The 19,037-nt window shown below is 35.2% G+C and overlaps 1 protein-coding gene and 1 pseudogene across 2 annotated transcripts; one reads left to right on the top strand and one right to left on the bottom strand.

Moving 5' to 3' along the window:
• The first annotated feature begins 1,211 nt into the window (after positions 1-1,211).
• NUDT12 (nudix hydrolase 12) lies at positions 1,212-11,055 on the top strand. 2 transcript variants are annotated; one of them, XM_065874967.1, is made up of 6 exons: positions 1,212-1,363; positions 1,967-2,565; positions 5,995-6,162; positions 7,187-7,300; positions 9,740-9,939; positions 10,915-11,055. In XM_065874967.1, exons 1-6 carry the CDS (start codon positions 1,212-1,214, stop codon positions 11,023-11,025), a joined length of 1,344 nt encoding a protein of 447 aa, XP_065731039.1. In that variant the 3' UTR covers positions 11,026-11,055. The 2 variants fall into 2 exon arrangements, with proteins under 2 accessions (XP_065731039.1, XP_065731038.1); XM_065874966.1 differs by having other exon boundaries at positions 1,212-1,417.
• A 1,620-nt stretch (positions 11,056-12,675) lies between these two features.
• On the bottom strand, positions 12,676-13,170 carry LOC136121009 (acyl-protein thioesterase 1 pseudogene; annotated as a pseudogene).
• Positions 13,171-19,037: the final 5,867 nt, after the last annotated feature.

Below are 19,037 nucleotides of genomic sequence, written 5' to 3'. Positions count from 1 at the left end.
AAACAGGTAAGGTAAACAGTCACAAAGCCCACTTTTTTCTTTTTATATTGTCATGCTATTCCTACTACACAACTGATCAACAAAATTGCAGTGTCAGAACCCTAGAGACAACTGCTGTCAAAAATTATGGATTATAACCTTTCTTTCTCTTTAGCCTCAATACCTTATGCTCAGAATGGTAGAAACCTAGTTAGAATCCCAAATCTTTTCTTAATAGAATTTCATAGAAAAAAAAAAACATACCTTACAAAAAGTACTTTGAGAAATTTATAGACAACTGAAATATGAACCATTTCCACCCCCACACACAAAAAAGCTCAGTTTGTGCCCTACCACATTCAGTCCACAATTAGGCAACATTTATTAAAAGGTATGGAACAATTATTTTCTTTCTTACTGAAATAACAGTAACAAAGCAGAAAAAGTTAATGGTTTTAAAAGCTTCTGTGATTCAAGTATAGACAAAGTGACCAATAGAACAGTGTCCAATAATAGGTCCAAAATATATGGTCATCTCATTTGTGAAAAGGATAATACGGCAATGTAATGGGACAAAGATAGTGAATTCAAGAATGATGCTGAGTCAAATGGATTATCTATTGGGATAAAATGTATCGTGACCCCTACCTCACACCATGAGCAAAAATCATTCCCTGATGGATTAGCAGAATTAACTATGCGAGGTAAAGCAATAAATTTTTTTCATGTGAAACGTAGCTTTTTGAATAGGATCATAATTTCCCTGAGAGGACAGATCTGTTTCTAGTACCACAGATTCTAAGAATACTACTTGGCATCTGCTGAAAACATTTGTCTTTATTTCTGTCTGCTTGCTTTAACTCCCCTCATGCCCTGATCCATATTGAAGTCCCTCTGGTTTGCCTGAAATACACTTTCCTCTTTGTAATGTCTGTTACCTTATTCCCCCTCCCAATGATGTCACCCCCTTCAACTGTATTCCACCAAAGTTCTTTATACATTATTTTATACATCCCCCACATTGAATTATATTTAAAATTCTCAACTGATAACAGTTTTGAAATGTATGCTGTGATGACAGTTGACTACTAGTTACCTTTTTAAGAGTATATTGTTTTAGGAACCATAACTAATATTCTAATTATATCAGCACCCTGATAATGGTCAATCATTGATACAAGAAAGCAATTGCAAATGAGTTTTTTTTCCCATTTTCCTATTTTAAGGAAGAAATGTCTTCTGTAAAAAGAAGTCCAAACCAAGAAATTACATCCCAATTTCACTATTCAGCTGCAGAAGGAGATATTGCCAGGTTAACAGTAATGCTCAGTCATTCTCCATCTCTTCTCAATGAAACTTCTGAAAATGGCTGGACTGCTTTAATGTATGCTGCAAGGAATGGGCACCCAGATGTTGTCCAGTTTCTGCTTGAGAAAGGGTAAACATTTTAGGCTGTACCACCTGAAGGAGTATCTGGTTTAATTTCTGGTTTACGTATTTTCTTTTACATTTTTCTTATAGCCATATTTATAACATTGGGCTTGTAAATAACTCATTGAACAGTCTTGTTATATAATAGCGTAATTTCTAATTAAAATTTTTTAACTTTTTTTAATTGGGAAATTAACTCTTCATACTTAACAGCAAAGAAATTGAGTTAAATTAATTTTTTTCTCCCAAATAGAATGTGTAAATCTACCCACTATGACTATAGAAAACTCCTTGTAAAAATTTAATATCTCATTATAGCACATAAAACGTATGCTTTTTTTATTTTATAAATAATCTTCCAGAAATTTTAAATATCTGCTGTCTCTAACTTTTAATCATTTATGATTGTTTCTTTTACCTTTCCATTAGTATATTATGTGCTAAAACAAAAAGAAATATATGCAATTATTAAATAGAGGGGCTATCACGTACATCTGGAAATATTGTAATAAATACTGAAGAAAATGTTTCTTTACTTTTTTGCTTCCATCCATAGGTGCGACAGATCCATTATCAATAAATCAAGGCAGACTGCACTGGATATTGCTAAATTTTGGGGTTATAAGCATATAGCTAATTTACTAGCTAATGCTAAAGGTGGGAAGAAGCCTTGGTTCCTAACCAGTGAAATGGAAGAATGTGAAAATTATTTTAGCAAGACACTACTGGACCGGAAAAGTGAAAAAAGAAATAATTCTGACTGGCTGTTAGCAAAAGAAAGCCATCCAGCCACAGTTTATATCCTTTTCTCAGATTTAAATCCCTTGGTTACTCTAGGTGGCAATGAAGAAAGTTTCCAACAGCCGGAAGTCAGGCTTTGTCAGCTGAACTACACAGATATAAAGGATTATTTGGCTCAGCCTGAGAAGATCACCTTGATTTTCCTTGGAGTAGAACTTGAAATGAAAAAAGAGTTATTTAATTATGCTGGGGAAGTCTCACAAGAAAAAGATGCAGAAAAAGATGCGTTGGTTGCCTGGTTTGCTTTAGATATAGATCCTGTTGCTGCTGAAGAATTTAAGCAAAGACATGAAAATTGCTATTTTCTTCATCCTCCAATGCCAGCTCTTCTGCAATTGAAAGAAAAAGAAGCTGGTAAGAAGTGAACACTGTTTACTTGTATTGGTAATAATCTGATTTTTGGTACTGGATTGAAATTGCATGTATCCACAATTTCTAGGAAGCACACTCTTTCCAGGAAGCAATGAAATTAGGCTGTCTTCATTAGAAACTGCCTAAAGTTCTCACCCTAGAGGACTACTCTCCTGGGTGGTTACAGCAGTTTTAATCAGCCAGGATTAGTTTCCCCAGAATTAACCCTAATGCATACTGGTTTCACTTGATTTTTTAGTGAATGATTATTGAGTGCCTGCTGTACACTGAGCATAATGGCAAAGACCTTGACTGTTTTGCTTTGCTGTCTGTTGCTTGCTATGCCAGTTCATGTGGGGTCATATATATCATGGTAAGAATGAGGGATTTTATTCTAAATTCCATTTAAATGTTATAACCTGGCCTAGGTTTAAAAAAAAAAAAAAAAAAAACCTCACTCTGGCTGCTTTGTAGATCATGAACTGTAGATAATTAAGTGTGGAAGTCAGGAGTCCTATTAAGAGGGGACTGGAGATTACAGTAGCCCAGGTAAGAGATTGCAGTGGCTTGGATTAGTGGAGTAGAGAGAAAGGGAGAGTTTGCGATATTCAGGAGGTAGAACTGATAGGGCTTGAACAGTAGGTTGAGACTTATAAGTGAGAAAGAGATGCTGGTAACCTAGACTACGTCTGAGTTGTTAAGATGATAATAGGGGAGATGGAGGAAAAGTGGTACATTCAAGACATATTTTGGAGAGCAAATCAGCGGTACTTGCTAATGGAGTGGGTATGGGGTATATAATAATGAAAGAAAAGATCAAGAATGACTGCTAAGTTTGAGACTTTAGTAATTTGGTAGATAGTAGTACTCTTTCTTGATAAAATAATATAGAATGATGGGTAGAGTGAGGGAAGCAGGACAGACTTGAAGTAAATCAAGATTTTCACTTTGGGCATGTTAACTTTCAGAGAAGGGAAATAGAATCTGGAACTAAGGAGAGGAACTGGAATGTACCTGTATGGCAGTCATCAACACAAAGGTGGTATTTAAATCCCAGGAAATTTCTGAGATTACTTAGAGTTGAGAGCAAGCAAAAAAAAGAACCTGAATCCCCCTAAATTTAGAGGTCAGATAGGAGAGGAGCCATCAAAGATGATGTTGACAGTGCGGCCATAAGGTAAGAAGAAAACAGGAGAATGTGCTCATGGAAACCAAGAGAGCAAAGTATTTCTTGGCGTTAGTAGTCAAATATATTGAATGCTGCTGAGAATTTGAGTAAGATGACAAAGATTTTTTTTTTTAAAGAATCTTTGGTTTGATAACATGAAGCTGTTGATGAATTTGATGAGAGGAGTGTCAGTGGAATAGAAGGTATATTACAGTAGACTGATGAGTTAATGAGAGGTGAGGAAGGGGTCACTTCTCAATGTCCACATTCTCTTAGGCGATCTGGTAGGCTCTTCCAGAGACTTCTTAGCACTCATCCCAAAATCTGGGGTGGTATGTTTTATTCCCCACATCTGTGGAAAAAACACAACACTTTTTAAAAGAAAATATCCTTTCTTTGAAGCTGTATATATAATTTTAAGATCAAAAGGATCTTTAAAAAAAAGCTAGTAAGAAAACCGAGGCTGTTTTACTCAGCTGCTTTGTAACCTTACATAGATACTTAACCTCTGTCTGCCTCAGTTTCCTCCTCCCAAAAATGAGGATAATAATAGTACCTACATTATAGTGTTGCTCTATGCTCTAAACATTAAATAAGATAATGTATGTAAAGACCTTTGCCAGGTGCTTGACACATAGTAAGTACTCAGTAAATGTTAGCTTCCCCCCCCCCCCCCCCCCGCTATGCGGGCCTCTCACTGTTGTGGCCTCTCCCGTTGCGGAGCACAGGCTCCAGACGCACAGGCTCAGCAGCCACGGCTCACGGGCCCAGCCGCTTCGCGGCGTATGGGATCTTCCCGGACCGGGGCACGAACCCGTGTCCCCTGCATCGGCAGGCGGACTCTCAACCACTGCACCACTGGGGAAGCCCAAATGTTAGCTTTTTGTATTGTGATGATACTGAAATCATGCGATACCTTGAGGTAAATTACATAATACACAGTAACAGAGCAGGCAGATATTTAATGTTGCCTATGGTTCACTGAATTTCAGTGTTACGTTTGTTTTTATTTATGGTTTATTAATTGCATTTTTCCTAGTTTAAAATGTTGTTATTGCTGTTTCTGATTGTTTTGTTTATTCCAAAATCCTTAGACCGAATAGTCTATTTTAGGAGAGAGGTTTTGTCAGGCATTTGAAATGTAGCATTTCTACGCTTATTGCCCCAATTCTAGTATTTTTGGTCAGGCCATATTAATTCTTTTTTGAAGTATCAGGGTAAAGGCTGTAGACAAAGTGTACATATTCTAAGATTTATTCTATTAGGCATTTTTGTCATAAACAAAGTTAATCACAAAAGTTGTAAACACAATATTTTTTAAAAATTATTCTATGTAGTTTCTAGTTGTAAACAGAATATGTTCCACAGTGACACAGACCAGTATTGTCTTAGTCCCAAGGAAAGTAGAGATGGGTTCCTACAGTTTCCTAGTAATGGCTAGGAAATGGCCTAGTTATGGCCCAAATCTAAGTTAAGAACTGTAGTGTATTTTTATAAAAGTCACTATTGTAAAGTCACTATTTGTAAAGTCACTATATGCTAGAGTCATGCATATCCAAAATTTACAAATCACCTATAGTAAATGCTGAAACTAATACAGTGTATACAGATGTTAGTACCTCTATCTTTTTTTAAAATAAATTTATTTATTTTATTTACTTATTTTTGGCTGCATTGGGTCTTCGTTGCAGCGCGTGGACTTTCTCTAGTTGCGGCAAGCGGGGGCTACTCTTCATTGCGGTGCACGTGATTCTTATTGCAGTGGCTTTTCTTGTTGGAGAGCATGGGCTCTAGGTGCGCAAGTTGCAGTAGTTGTGGCATGCGGGCTCAGTAGTTGTGGCTTGCGGGCTCTAGAGCGCAGGCTCAGTAGTTGTAGTGCACAGGCTTAGTTGCTCTGCGGCATGTGGGATCTTCGTGGACCAGGGATCGAACCCATGTCCCCTGCATTGGCAGGCGGATTCTTAACAACTGAGCCACCAGGGAAGTCCCAGTATAGCTATCTTATATGAGAGTTATATGAGAGACAATATTTTATTAGTCCAAATTAAAGGTAAATCTAATTTTCATTTGTCATCTGTAGAATTAAATCTTTTACTTTAAAAGAAAGATACAGATCATAAAAATAGGAATAATAAAACCCTTGAGCACACAGCTATTCAGAAAATACAGTGTACATCTTTATTATGACCTAAGAATATTTTACTTCTATATTAATTTGTTTACAATTTGTCACAGAAGTAAAACTTCTCTTGCTTCTCTCGTAGGGGTTGTAGCTCAAGCAAGATCTGTCCTCGCCTGGCACAGTCGATATAAGTTCTGCCCAACCTGTGGAAGTGCAACTAAAATTGAAGAAGGTGGCTATAAAAGAGTATGCTTAAAAGAAGACTGTCCTAGCCTCCATGGTGTTCACAATACATCATATCCAAGAGTTGGTAAGCCTTTTCTTTTACAGTGAAACCTCAGCCATCTGGAAATCTTAGGGAATAAGGCATTCTGGAAAGACAAGATTTTGAGTTGCTGAGGGGCTTACCTTTTTATTGAAAGCATGTTTAATTTAACTATTAAGAGTATAATTATTAAAGTATTACATACTTTGATGACTTTTACTACCCTTCTTAACCCTAGGTTAATCAGCATGAATTTGATGCATTGAGATACATGATTTCAAAGCACCTGCTTGTGGCATCACCAAAGCAGTAGAGCCTGGAGCTAGCTTCTCATTACTGCTGGTGTCTGCCTGTACTTTCTTTCCTCCTAATTGGTGCTTTGAGTTGGCTGTGGAATTAGAAATCTGATAACCCAGCCCTTTAAAGTTGTGTGAAAAAAGGATAGACTCAGCAACACCTGAGGAGGTCTCCTGGGAGTAAAGTGCATGGCTTAGTGACATATATGTTTGCTGCTTAGGAGCCTTTTACATTTGATTACCGGTTCTCAGTTGTGATCTAGTGAGGCGAATTTACTGAATTAGTGACTTCTCGAGAGAGGAACTATTATTTAAAGTAATTTTTTTAATGGATTAAACTCAATCATAGAGCCACATTATCTTTTAAAAACATTTTGTTAAGGACTGCGATGGAAGGAATAGGGAAATTCAGTACATTTGCTATGGTAAAATTTGAATTTTCTCCATGCCATGTATTACCTACTCAAACTTCTTTCTAATTAAAAAATAAAAATAAGCCTAGCATACCATAAATACACAATGAATGTTGCTATTAAGATGAGAAAGAAGACAAAAATGATCTTTCTTTAGCTTACTGACAATATTCTATGCAGTTTTCCTGAAATACTCTGTCTCCTGGCAGAAAGAAACAGTCTCTTGTAACTAGACAAAAGTCTTGTTCTTACAGGAGATGCATGTTTTTATTATCCTACTAGACAGTGACTTTACACAGTGAGTCTAAATTATTTTTTCCTGTCATTCATACATCTGATTTTTTTTTTTTTTTTAAACAGATCCAGTAGTAATCATGCAAGTTATTCATCCAGATGGGACCAAATGTCTTTTAGGCAGGCAGAAAAGATTTCCTCCAGGCATGTTTACCTGCCTTGCTGGATTTATTGAACCTGGTAAGCCTTTTCTTAATAATTTTTATAGTAATTTTCATTTAACTTATAATTTCTAAATAAAAAGTTTGGACAGCATTTGAGAAATAATCTCTGATAAATTATCATGTTATAAAACTGGAATATTTTAAAATATTTTCTGTGTATTTTAGATGATATAATTTTTATTTTTACCAGTGGAATAGTTTTGTTTTAAAAATTCATTATTTGCTCTTTCATATATCTTTCATATATTGCCCTTACCCAAGGTATCTGCATGATATACACCTCACTTCCTTCTGTACTAGGCTCAATTGTCACCGTTTCAGAGAGGCCTTCCCTGATAGCCCTAAATACATTAGTTAGCCCTACACCCTGCATTTACAATCCCTGTCATCCAGTCTGATTTTTCCCTACAGCACTCATCAGCACCTAACATGGTATATATGTATGTATTTATCTATTTATCTACCTATTTATTTGTTTATTATTCGCTAGTACCAGAATGTAAGTTCCATAAAGGCAAGGACTTTGTTTTATTTATTGCTCTATCCTAAACCTTTAGAGCATATGCCTGATATGTTGTAGTAGTTCAGTAAATATTTGCGGAATAAATGAATTAATATATCTAATTAACACGTTTAATCTCAACTTCCAATATTAATCTACATTGATAGATAATAATAGTACTAAACATATGTAGTGCCACACTTTCCTGAAGGCTTTCTTTGTATTAAATCATGTGATCCTCATACAAGCTTATAAAGTAGGTGGTATTTCAGCAGTTTTACAGATCGGGCACTAAGGTACAGGGGCTGAATAACTTGCCCAGGATCAAACAGCTAGTAAGTGATAGGGCAGGGATTCAAACCTGGGCAGTTTGGCTCTGAGTCCATGCTGTTAATTTCTGTGCTGCCTCTAAGTAGCTCTAGGTCATTTTTTTTAACTGCTGTATAGCCTTCCATTTATGAATATTCTGCAATTCATTTATCCAATTCTGCTGTTGGACATTTAGTTTATTTCAAAGCTTTTACTATTACAAACAACACTGCAGTGAATATTCTTGAACTACTCCTTGTACACATTTGCAAGGAGTGGTATAAGCCTCCATAGGGTGTATATCTGAGAGTAGAATTGCTAGCTCATAGAATATGAGCATCTTAATCTTTTCCACATATTGCCAAGTTGTTTTCTGAAGTGTTCCTACCAATTTACACTCCCTCTGGAAGTACATGAAATGTCTATTATTCCTCATCTTCACCAAGTTAGGAATATCAAGATTTTTATTTGCCATTCTGATGGTTATGAAATGGTTATGTCATTGTCGTTTTAATTTTTATTTCCCTGCTGATGGAGCATCTTTTTTCAGATATGTATTAGGCATCCAGTTTCTTTTCCCCTGAATTTTACATTTTTAGCTTCTTTGCCTATTTTTGTTTTGGTTGTTGATCTTTTTTTCTTATTGATTTTAGGGGTTTTAAATATGTATTGTATGCTAATCTTTATTTAGTTTGGTCTTACAAATATCTTATGCTAGTCTATGAGTTATCTTTTCACTAATTTTATGAATATAAATTAATTTTAATATAGGAAATTTACCAATCTATTTGAAATAGAAAGCTGTATTTAAATAGCAAACTATTTCTAAACTTTCAGATAAATTTAACTTAGAAACTATTCCCTTTATTCTAATTCTCAGTTTTAACAAATCAGAAATATAAATTACATTTATAGGCATCACTTTATTATAGCTGGGTCAACAATTATATAGAGAAAAATAATCATTTGGTAAGAGAAAAATAATGAGTTTCATTGTATGCTGTTTTTAAAATTGTAGTTTTTAACTCTTTGGAAAAAAGTTATCTGCAATAATTGTTTGACAACATAAAAAAATGTTTCGAGATTTTAGTGAGGAAAAGGTTAGCTACATAAACAACAAAATATATAAAGCGTTTGCATAGTGTTTAGCCAACAGTAAGTAGGTGCTGGATAGTCGTAGATGTTATAATTTTTAAAATATAACAAATTTAGAACTTTAAGAAATGAAAAGTTTCTTGGCATTTTGATTCTGTAGGTAGTCATATAAGAAATAATGTTTCTTGGGCTTCCCTGGTGGCGCAGTGGTTGAGTCCGCCTGCTGATGCAGGGGACACGGGTTCGTGCCCCGGTCTGGGAAGATCCCACGTGCTGCGGAGCGGCTGGGCCCGTGAGCCATGGCCGCTGAGCCTGCGCGTCTGGACCCTGTGCTCCGCAACAGGAGAGGCCACAACAGTGAGAGGCCCGAGTACCACCAAAAAAAAGAAATAATGTTTCTTGAATTCCAATCTCGTTTTAGGCTTCTGCTTTCTGATTCTTTGAATTGGGTTTCTGTCCAAAGTGTTTTCCGAATGTTTGAACCATTTGGAGCACAAAATGTCCAGGGTATGTTCATCAGCTACATGTTCTTTTGCCCCATTTGGTTAGGGGAGACAATAGAAGATGCTGTTCGGAGAGAAGTAGAAGAAGAAAGTGGAGTCAAAGTTGGCCGTGTTCAGTATGTCTCTTGTCAACCATGGCCTATGCCCTCCTCCTTAATGATTGGTTGCTTAGCTGTGGCAGTGTCTACAGAAATTAAAGTTGACAAGAATGAAATAGAGGATGCCCGCTGGTTCACTAGAGAACAGGTGAAGTTCAATTTAATTTCCTTCTTCTATTGATTCTCTGACTCTGTTGGTTTGGGCATGTAGCAAGGATACATGTTTTCAACAAGTTGAATGAATGGCTATGGCCCCCTCATCATTCATGGATTACAATGTAATTGATGTGTCCACTGTTAACTCCTTCTGTGAGATTCCTCTAGTAATGATGATTCTGTGCCGTTTTCTCATTTCAAATGCCATTCCTTGAGATTAATGATACCTTTCAGTGGCCTTAAAATGGGTGAACATTATTTCAGAGATGAGAAGCAGGAATATTATTATTAGACATATTTTAGTTTGTAGCATTAAAGCAAGTAACTCCAAAAATATCAGTAAAAATGCATATAAGTTTTGAAAAGTTCTTGTTCATTTTAAATGTACTTGACAAGACTGACGAAACTGTATAACAGATACACTCACAGAACTTTTTAAAACTCATCCTTAAGTAATACAATGAAAGATAAATTACTTGTCTGTGTTTTGTATAACCCAATGTCTTTGTATAGAAAACAGATGGATACTCTACAGTAGTGAAGACCTGAAATCCTTAGTGACTTCACTTACACAAAATTAATTTTATTTTACGCTCAACCTCAAAAAAAGTAGAAATTAGATTTTTTTTCCAGAATTTTATAAAAGGATAAAAGGGAATTTTTTCCAAAAGTTGATTTTCACTTTGAAAATAAATGTGTAGCATATACTTTGCTTTTTCATAACCTTATTTTCATCAGGAAAAATGTCTTTCTGGAATATTTTAAAAATTGAATCACTGACTCAATGAAGCAACTAAAAATAGTGCACTAAATTTTGCATGTTGAATATAGATGTTATTACTTTCTCCTGTTGTTATTCACTGTAAAAGTCATTACATTTTAGTTGAATTGTATAAGCATAGAAATAGTATTTAAGTATGACAGACAGTTTTAAAATCCTAATATGTTTTATTGTGGTGTATTTTAGGTTGTGGATGTTCTGACCAAAGGGAAGCAGCAGGCATTCTTTGTGCCACCAAGCCGAGCTATTGCACATCAACTAATCAAACACTGGATTGGAATGAACCCCAATCTCTAAATCAAATAACTAAACTTTGACTATGTCTAATTGATTTCTTTTTTTTTTAAGTCAAAATTAAATTTTATTTCACACTGATAGAAACCATGAAAAAGATTTACATTTTCCCACATTACAGCACAACATTTCAACAGAATATTTCTTGCCATAAATTAGATCTTGCTGATATGTGTGAAACAATAGTTTATATTCTTAAAGATAAAAGCAAAATGACTTAGTAAATGATTGTTTAAAAACTGTAAATCCAGACATAAACATATGGCTTCATTATTAACATCCTATACTGTCCATACAAAATCGTTTCCATCATCAAGTAGCACCCATTTATAAAGCATTCCTAACAGTGTTCTGGTCAGTTGGGATACAGCAAAAAAATTAACAACAGTTCAGAAATATCAAGCATACATTTTTGCTACATATTAACCTGGGTGGTAACTACACCATAAAAATCTATTTAAAATCAAATAATTGCTACTTTTATGTTTGCACAAAAACTAACTTAAAAAGATCCTCTCTGACTACAGTGAAAATTTCAAATAAGTCCATTGGCAGATAAAAGTAAAGCAGATTCTTTGAATGGGATTGTTCATTTCCTATAGCAGTCGGTTTCAAACCTATGTGCAAAATAAGTAAACTAAAACTCTGTGCTACGAGAAGAATCATCTTAGAGCAAATCATCTTAGAGCAAATCATCTTAGAAATGACAGTTTGTAAGATCAGTCTTAAATATTTCAAAACATACTAGAACATGACCTAATTATTCTTCCAGATAATTACAGAAAAATACTACCACAGAATTATTCTCGTTACCTGGACTGAAGATTCTAGTAACTCTGCAGGCCTAAACTGCAGACAAAGGTCCAGTTTAAGAAGTAGTGCAGAAACTTTGAAGGGATGTCTGGTTTCTTTCTACAAGTATAAATACATTTTCAATGCCATCATGTCTGATTCAGAATGTCAAATTACAGCATGTATTGACAGCAGATGTTTATGGCAAGTAGGCAATATTTGGTCTGTTATGAAGGATAAAAAAGAAAGAACATATTTCATTTCTAGAGAGGAAAAAGAATATTAAATAGAAATTATATTCAGGAAAGAAAAACCTGGTCCCCAAAATAAAAGGGCCATGACACTTAGAAGCATTATCCCTATAATTAGGAATAATGTAATAACACATTCTTACTATGTATTATAATCATTAAGCACATGTGAACACATATATAAAAATGCAGATACTGCATAGTGACAAATTTGGGAATAAGTCCAGAGTCTAAGTTAAAGCATGCATAACCTGTCTTAACTGCTCATTTATACCTGAACAAGTTTTCATTAAGCATACTAATAATTTTCAAGTGATGTAATAAAAAATCTGGTTGCAGTATTTTATTATTTAGCTGAATTACATTTGGGAGAAAGAAGCTAGCTGCTTCACCTATTTTAATACTAGTATATTCTGGATCATATTATAGATAGAAACTTAACAGATCACAAATTTCCCACGAGGAGATTCATTTAGTCTGTGTCATTGGTGTGTATTTGCAAAACATTTTAACACTGCGAACATCAGAGGTTTCAAGATCGGGCACAGGAAAAAGCTTATACTCTAGGATGATGCTGGTGTGCACTTCTCCACAAGGTCTCTTAGTGACGTCAATCAATGGGAGGTAGGAGTTTATCAATGAACTGCTTGATATCCATCATTTCCTGTTGACATGAACTGTGCATCATGCCTCCAGAGGTTTTGAAGGTTACATTGGCTGGATTTACCAAGGTTTTCAGCCTTTCAGCAGTGGAGGACCAAACACTAGGGGAACTAAAGGATCCAAATCTCCATGGCACTGAAGAATAGAAATGTCTCTATTCACGCCACTGATAAGACCCTGTGGAAAGGAAGCTCGCAGCGGCAGCCAGCAGCTGAGAGCGGTGACGCCGGCCGGCTTCTGCTGTGGTCAGTGCCATGTACAGAGATAAAGCTCCTCCTTGAGAAAATCCTCCCAAAATAATTCCGTTAGAAGGAATGCCATTCTTCACCTCTTGCTCTATCAAAGATTTTACACTTTCTGCTGCTTAATTCCAGCTTCATCTTCCTGTGAATCTGGTGAAAGCCCAATAAATGTCAAACCAAGTAGGCATGGCCACGTTCATATTTAATGTTACAGACATAACCGGTCCCGTGTCTCCCAATCCTTGAAGGAAAATCACCGCAGCGAAGGCCTTCCGGACGGCGGACACGATGGCGGGCAGCGGGGTCGACGTGTTATTGCCGCACAGACACCGGCTAGACCCACCGCGCGTCCGAAGCGGAAAGCGATGCGATCGCCGCATCCCGCCCGCGCACGGGCGCGCGCTCAGGCGCGTGCGCGCCCACGCGGCGCCGCACCGCCCTCAGACCCCGCCCTAATTGATTTCTAATCCCATTTATTCCTCAAGTAAGATTAGAAATGTTTAATGCGCGTTAGAACGTCACAACACAAATATCATACTGGGTTTTCGAAATATTTTCGAAATGTACCTTCCATCTTAACGATAAAATTCATATTTTTAAAAATTATAACATTTCCGCAGATTTTGTTAAATCTGAGTCAGCATTCTCTGAACTTTCTGAGGTGGGGGGAGTTGTGCTCCACAGTTTTATCTCACAAAACCGTATTTCTAATAAGAGAAATCATGTAAAGAAGTACGTGCTGAAAATGTAAATAAACCTAAATTTCAGCACCTCTTGTAAGCATAAGACCATTCACTAAAGGTCTTTTTTGAGAAATGAGACAAAATATTTTTAATGAATTTTGAGCTTGATTTTTAATACTTTCGTTATCATGAAGGTCCTTTTGGTTGTCAGTAGCTGGTTTTTGCTCATCTTCCCATTGTAGTCCACTTTTTCTCCTGGTTCCATTGTTCTAACAGTGGCACTGTTACAGTGTTACTACTAGTCTGTTTTGATCAGTGTTAAGAATTTTCTATTTTAACAACTCTATTAGTGAGCACTATACCACGCCCTCAGGGAAAGAGAACTTCAGTGAGAGAATACCACTGTGTCTGGGACCCCCTTCTTAAACATAAAATTAATTAACATATCTATTTGTTAGCTCTACTCAAAGTTGTTCTTAAGACAAATCAGGAGTCTCTGCTTTTTTCAGTGAAATTAAACATATCTACAAGGAATTCTTTTCAAGGTCAAATATTAAATAAAAGCCCAGATAGATTTACATATTTAATAAAAACACTGGCTTATGTCATTTTGTGATAAGGGAATGTATCTTCATTAGGGGAAAATTATATAATCATTACTAATAACATTTATTAAACTCAAATACAACATCTTGGTTTTGGCCTTATTTCAACACATTCTAAGAAACGTTTATTTAATAAGCATATCTTAGAACTGAAACAGTAAGATTTTAGAGAAAGTAAACTGCAGCATTTCACAATTTTGCAACATAAAACTCATTTTATAAGGATGTTTTGAAATTGTTTTAAAAGGTACTTTATAAATGTATAAATTTATATAATTTGGCTCTTTACTATTCTATGTTGGAACTGGAAAAGAACTTAAAGACAATATTTGTAGCTCACTGCCTTTTTTTTATAGATAAGGAAAAGGAAATCCTGAAAGGTGAATTTAATTAATTTATCCGTTAAAGGTGAATCAATTAATTAATTGGTGAAAGTCACACAATTACAACCACTTACAATTGTTAATACAATTAATTATAATTAACTTAATTACAACAGTCTGTACTGTATAACCCAGTGCAGGATTCTCCCTCTAATAGGAAGTAAAAACTATTACTCAAAGTATATGTGGGGTGATAAGAAGAAAAACTTTAATTTACCAAATCCTGTTAATTAAAATTTAGGTACTAAAATTCATTTAAATAATACCTTTCTCAAACAAAACTTTATTTTACTAATGAACAATGATTTTCTTAGTAATTGATGAAAATATTGATATCAGGACTTTAGACAAAATTAAGACTTACATAAGACATTTAGATACATAATAAAATTTGACTGTGGAGTAACTAAGCCTGTGTGCCACAACTACTGAGCCTGCACTCTAGAGCACGCGAGTCACAAGTACTGAAGCCCACGTGCCTAGAGCCTGTGCTCTGCAACAAGAGAAGCCACCACAATGAGAAGCCTGTGCAGCGCAACAAAGAGTAGCCCCCGCTCGCCGCAACTAGAGAAAGCCCATGCACAATGAAGACCCAACGCAGCCAAAAATTTTTTTAAAAAAAAGATCTGAAGGGACAAAAGGCCTTAAGGAGGAAAACAGAAAGGCTTCTGGGAGAAACTGACTGAAGTTCAGATCGTTAGGTATGTAAACCAGAAAAACATACATATCAGACAGTAAATAGGATTGCTGCAAATAGAAGAATTTTGGGCATTCCAATTTAGATCTAGAATTTTGCCATATTCATCTTTTGGTTGTATTATTTAAATGTCTTCTGAGTGCACTTTTGAGACTAAAGTATTGAAATGCCAGAAAATATTTAGCATGAAGAATATAAAGCCTTAGTTTTAATTCAAGAAGCATTATCCCAGATACAGGTAATCTGAAAGTCCCTGACATTGAAATTTTAGGGAAGAGTTAATACACATTTCTTGGATATATGGAACCATTAACGGAAAGGAAATAGTCTAATGCCCTTCAAAGGTTTCTGAACTACAACTGGTGGTTATACTGAATGGGGTCTGATCTTTTATAGCTCAAAGACAGCCTGTGATAGGAACAATCTTAGACATATGGTATATTAACATGTGATAGCTAAATTTCTTTCCACCTGAATTTTCTATGTAATTTGTACTATGACACAAGGACCTACTGCATAGCACAGGGAACTCTGCTCAATATCATGGAACAACCTAAATGGGAAAAGAATTTGAAAAATAGATACATGTATATGTATAAGTGAATCACTTTGCTGTACACCTGAAACTATACAACATTGTTAATCAACTATACTCCTATATAAAAATAGTTTAAAAAATAAAGTAACTATGCAACAGTTAAAAAAAAATTTGAACTACATAAGTATACAGAAAATGATGTGCCTTGACTATTACAAAGTATAATGACTCGAGGTTCAGTTTTACACCAAATGTACTTTTAATACTTACAGATTCTAAGATTACATCATAAAATTCCAGGTTTTCATAGTGTTAAGATAGCCAAATAAAACATAAAATATCAACAGAATGTGATTATAAATTTAGTTTTGAATATTTAATCCTGTACTCAGGGAAAATCAGCATCTAAGTAAATTATTGTTTTAATAATTATTAAACTGCTAACCTCTGAGAGGTGGATAACCACTCGCAGATAGAAGGAATAGCCAAGAAATGTTAGAGGTTCAAGTGCAATGATTGTATTCTAGTGAAAATGAAGGTAACAATACATTAAAATATTTGTTTATTTTCTACTTTGTGTGTTATATGTGGTTTTTTAATATGTTTTGATAAATGTTTTCTGAAAAATGGAAAAAGCCAAATTTCAGTCATCCTCCTGTTTAGAATTAAAGATGTGTAAATAAAAAAATACAAAAACCTATTTAAAAGTTGCCATATTTGGAAGCCTTAAATTTTTTATTTAAATCTTTCTAACCTTATAGTTTGGGGTCACATATATTTGTGTACATACATACACACACATATACGTTTTATATATATACACACACACAGACTTAATATATACACAAAAATATATAATATAGTTCAATAATTTTTTATCTTCAGATTTAAAGTTATATATCTCTCCTAACATCTATTTTTATTACTTGTCTAATATTACCAGTCTTTGCATTTTTAATTTTGTTGGAAAAATGATTAAGTAACTTTTTCAAAGATAAGGTTAGGGATATAGATGAAGACAGAAAAGAATGGAGCAACAGAGGGTGAGACCATGAGATAGAAGGAGAAAAGTTTGTTAATAAGCCAAATAAACTTGATTAAATCTTGTAAACAACAGTAGACATCTAGTACTAGAACTGTGTTACTAATGTGAATATAGCAAAATACTAGGTGAGACTGTTCTATAAAACAAATCTATTAATTATTTACAATGCAAATTTTATTAGGGGTGAGAACCAGTTACTGGGTTCTGAGTGTGTGTGTGTATACGCGCACGAGCGAGCTCGTGAACTGGGAGTGATGGGTGATGAGTAAAATTTATGTGCTGCACTTAAAAGGGCCAATTTTCTCTTAGCAGAAAAATGTCTAGGACAAAGTAATGCAAAGTGCAAAATTAGGAATGTCTGTCTACAAATGTAAAAGATCTGGGTCTTGCAGCAAACCAGAAGCACTTGCAAAAGGGTTAGAAAGGGAAGACAGAAGATGTTGACTTCAGTGCAGTTGAGAGGGGTACTTGATAAGGGGACCAAATGCTTGGGAGCTTTGACACCACAGGGACGGAGGAGAGGCACAGAGACATGGTGTATTTTGAGGAGACAGGAATAATACTGTTGCCAAGAGCCTGCATCTTCAAAAAGAATCTCATCAGTCAGGAGAGAACTGGAAAGGACTTGCTTGTGAAAATAAACTTAGTACTGAAAATGATTTTTTTTCCTACGCTATACCTTGTCCTTTTTCTTCCCAGGACACTTAGTTAGAATTCAAAACAGCTTCTGAAAGGGGGTGTGCAGTTTATTATTATATACAATAGATTTTTCAAATAATTCCATTTATTTGCCCAAAGTAGAAATGGTCAAAAGGAAAGTTATTTGAGTAATAAGATGGCATGAGAAAAATGGGTAGTCAGCAGCCTGAATTCTTTTATACGGGAAAATCTTTTCAACTGTAAAATAAACGCTTGGTAATGTTGATTGGGCTAACAGGCAAATACTATTTTCACTGAAGGATATCCACATATAATTGTACTAATTGGTGGAAGTAGCACTTTTAACTTACCTTTATTCCTTCAAGGATACATTTCTTTTATTGCTAAGCAGACAGCATCATACACTGGACAACAGATATTTCTCCTTTTCACAATTCCCATTATAATGATGCTCTACAGAATAGTGGGGTGGCTTTGGAATTTTAAAACAGACCTTAAGTTTTTCCTAATGGATACATTTTTCTTCCTAACTAGAAGTCTGATAAGAGACAAACTGCAGTATAAAGAATGAAAAAATATCCTGGCTTTCCATTCCTGGGCTCATGGGAACTATACCAGACCAACTCCTTGTCTCACCCCTGATGGATTAAGAACGTTCTTCTAACCACTTAACTTGTGAGGTAGTTTCATTTTTAGTAATGTGGAAGTTTCACCCAGCAGTAGAAATTGAAAATGGTACTCATATCTATCTTAGAACAGAGTAAGTGGACAAGTGATCTAGTCTGAAGTTTATTTTTGTTTACTTTTTATCCTGCCCATTTTACTCTAGCCCGAAATTGTACTCTGTTTGGAGGAGTGTGATGTTTTGAACACCTCAGTACAAGTACCTTATAAATATTTATTACTGCTTTCAGACAGCAGTGAGCTGAAGTCATCTCCATCAGTGGGGGTAAAAATGTTTTAAAATGCCATTTATCCAACAGCTTTGCTGCTAAGAGTTACTTTGCTTTTTTGCTGGGTTTACTTGTGTTTATGAAACAAGTTTGACTACTCTAGTGCCAAATAGTTTGGAGGATTTGAAACTCCAAAGAAAAGATGCCTCAACAATGTGTGCAAATTCAAATCTCCGGGGCTGTGTTGGTGCTGACCATCATCTGCTCTGCATTGTCATAGTGAGGGCTTCAGTGGGAATCTAGCCATGAGCGGGAAGCCAGTAGGAACTCCGTGTGTTCTGGGATGACAGGAGAAAATACAGACATATCTGTGTGAACCTCAAAATTTTCATGGCCGTAGAGCTATCTAATAATGATTATATTTGGAAAATACTCATATTATACAAATTACTAGGTTTGTCATACTGACCTTTTTCTTTATTTCCCAGCCATTTTACACATCTTCATGAGTAATAAGCATATTTTTTCATTCTATTATGATGATATATTTATCACATAAATGC

Source organism: Phocoena phocoena, chromosome 3 (assembly GCF_963924675.1).
Source record: "Phocoena phocoena chromosome 3, mPhoPho1.1, whole genome shotgun sequence".
Lineage (NCBI taxonomy): Eukaryota > Metazoa > Chordata > Mammalia > Artiodactyla > Phocoenidae > Phocoena > Phocoena phocoena.
This window is presented reverse-complemented; position numbering and strand designations above follow the sequence as displayed.

Coding starts and splice junctions, on each gene's coding strand:
- NUDT12 (XM_065874966.1), top strand. CDS start 1,212: ATGTCTTCTGTAAAAAGAAGTCCAAACCAAGAAATTACATCCCAATTT. Junction 1,418..1,966: donor CAGTTTCTGCTTGAGAAAGG/GTAAACATTTTA, acceptor TTCCATCCATAG/GTGCGACAGATCCATTATCA. Junction 7,301..9,739: donor TGCTGGATTTATTGAACCTG/GTAAGCCTTTTC, acceptor CCATTTGGTTAG/GGGAGACAATAGAAGATGCT.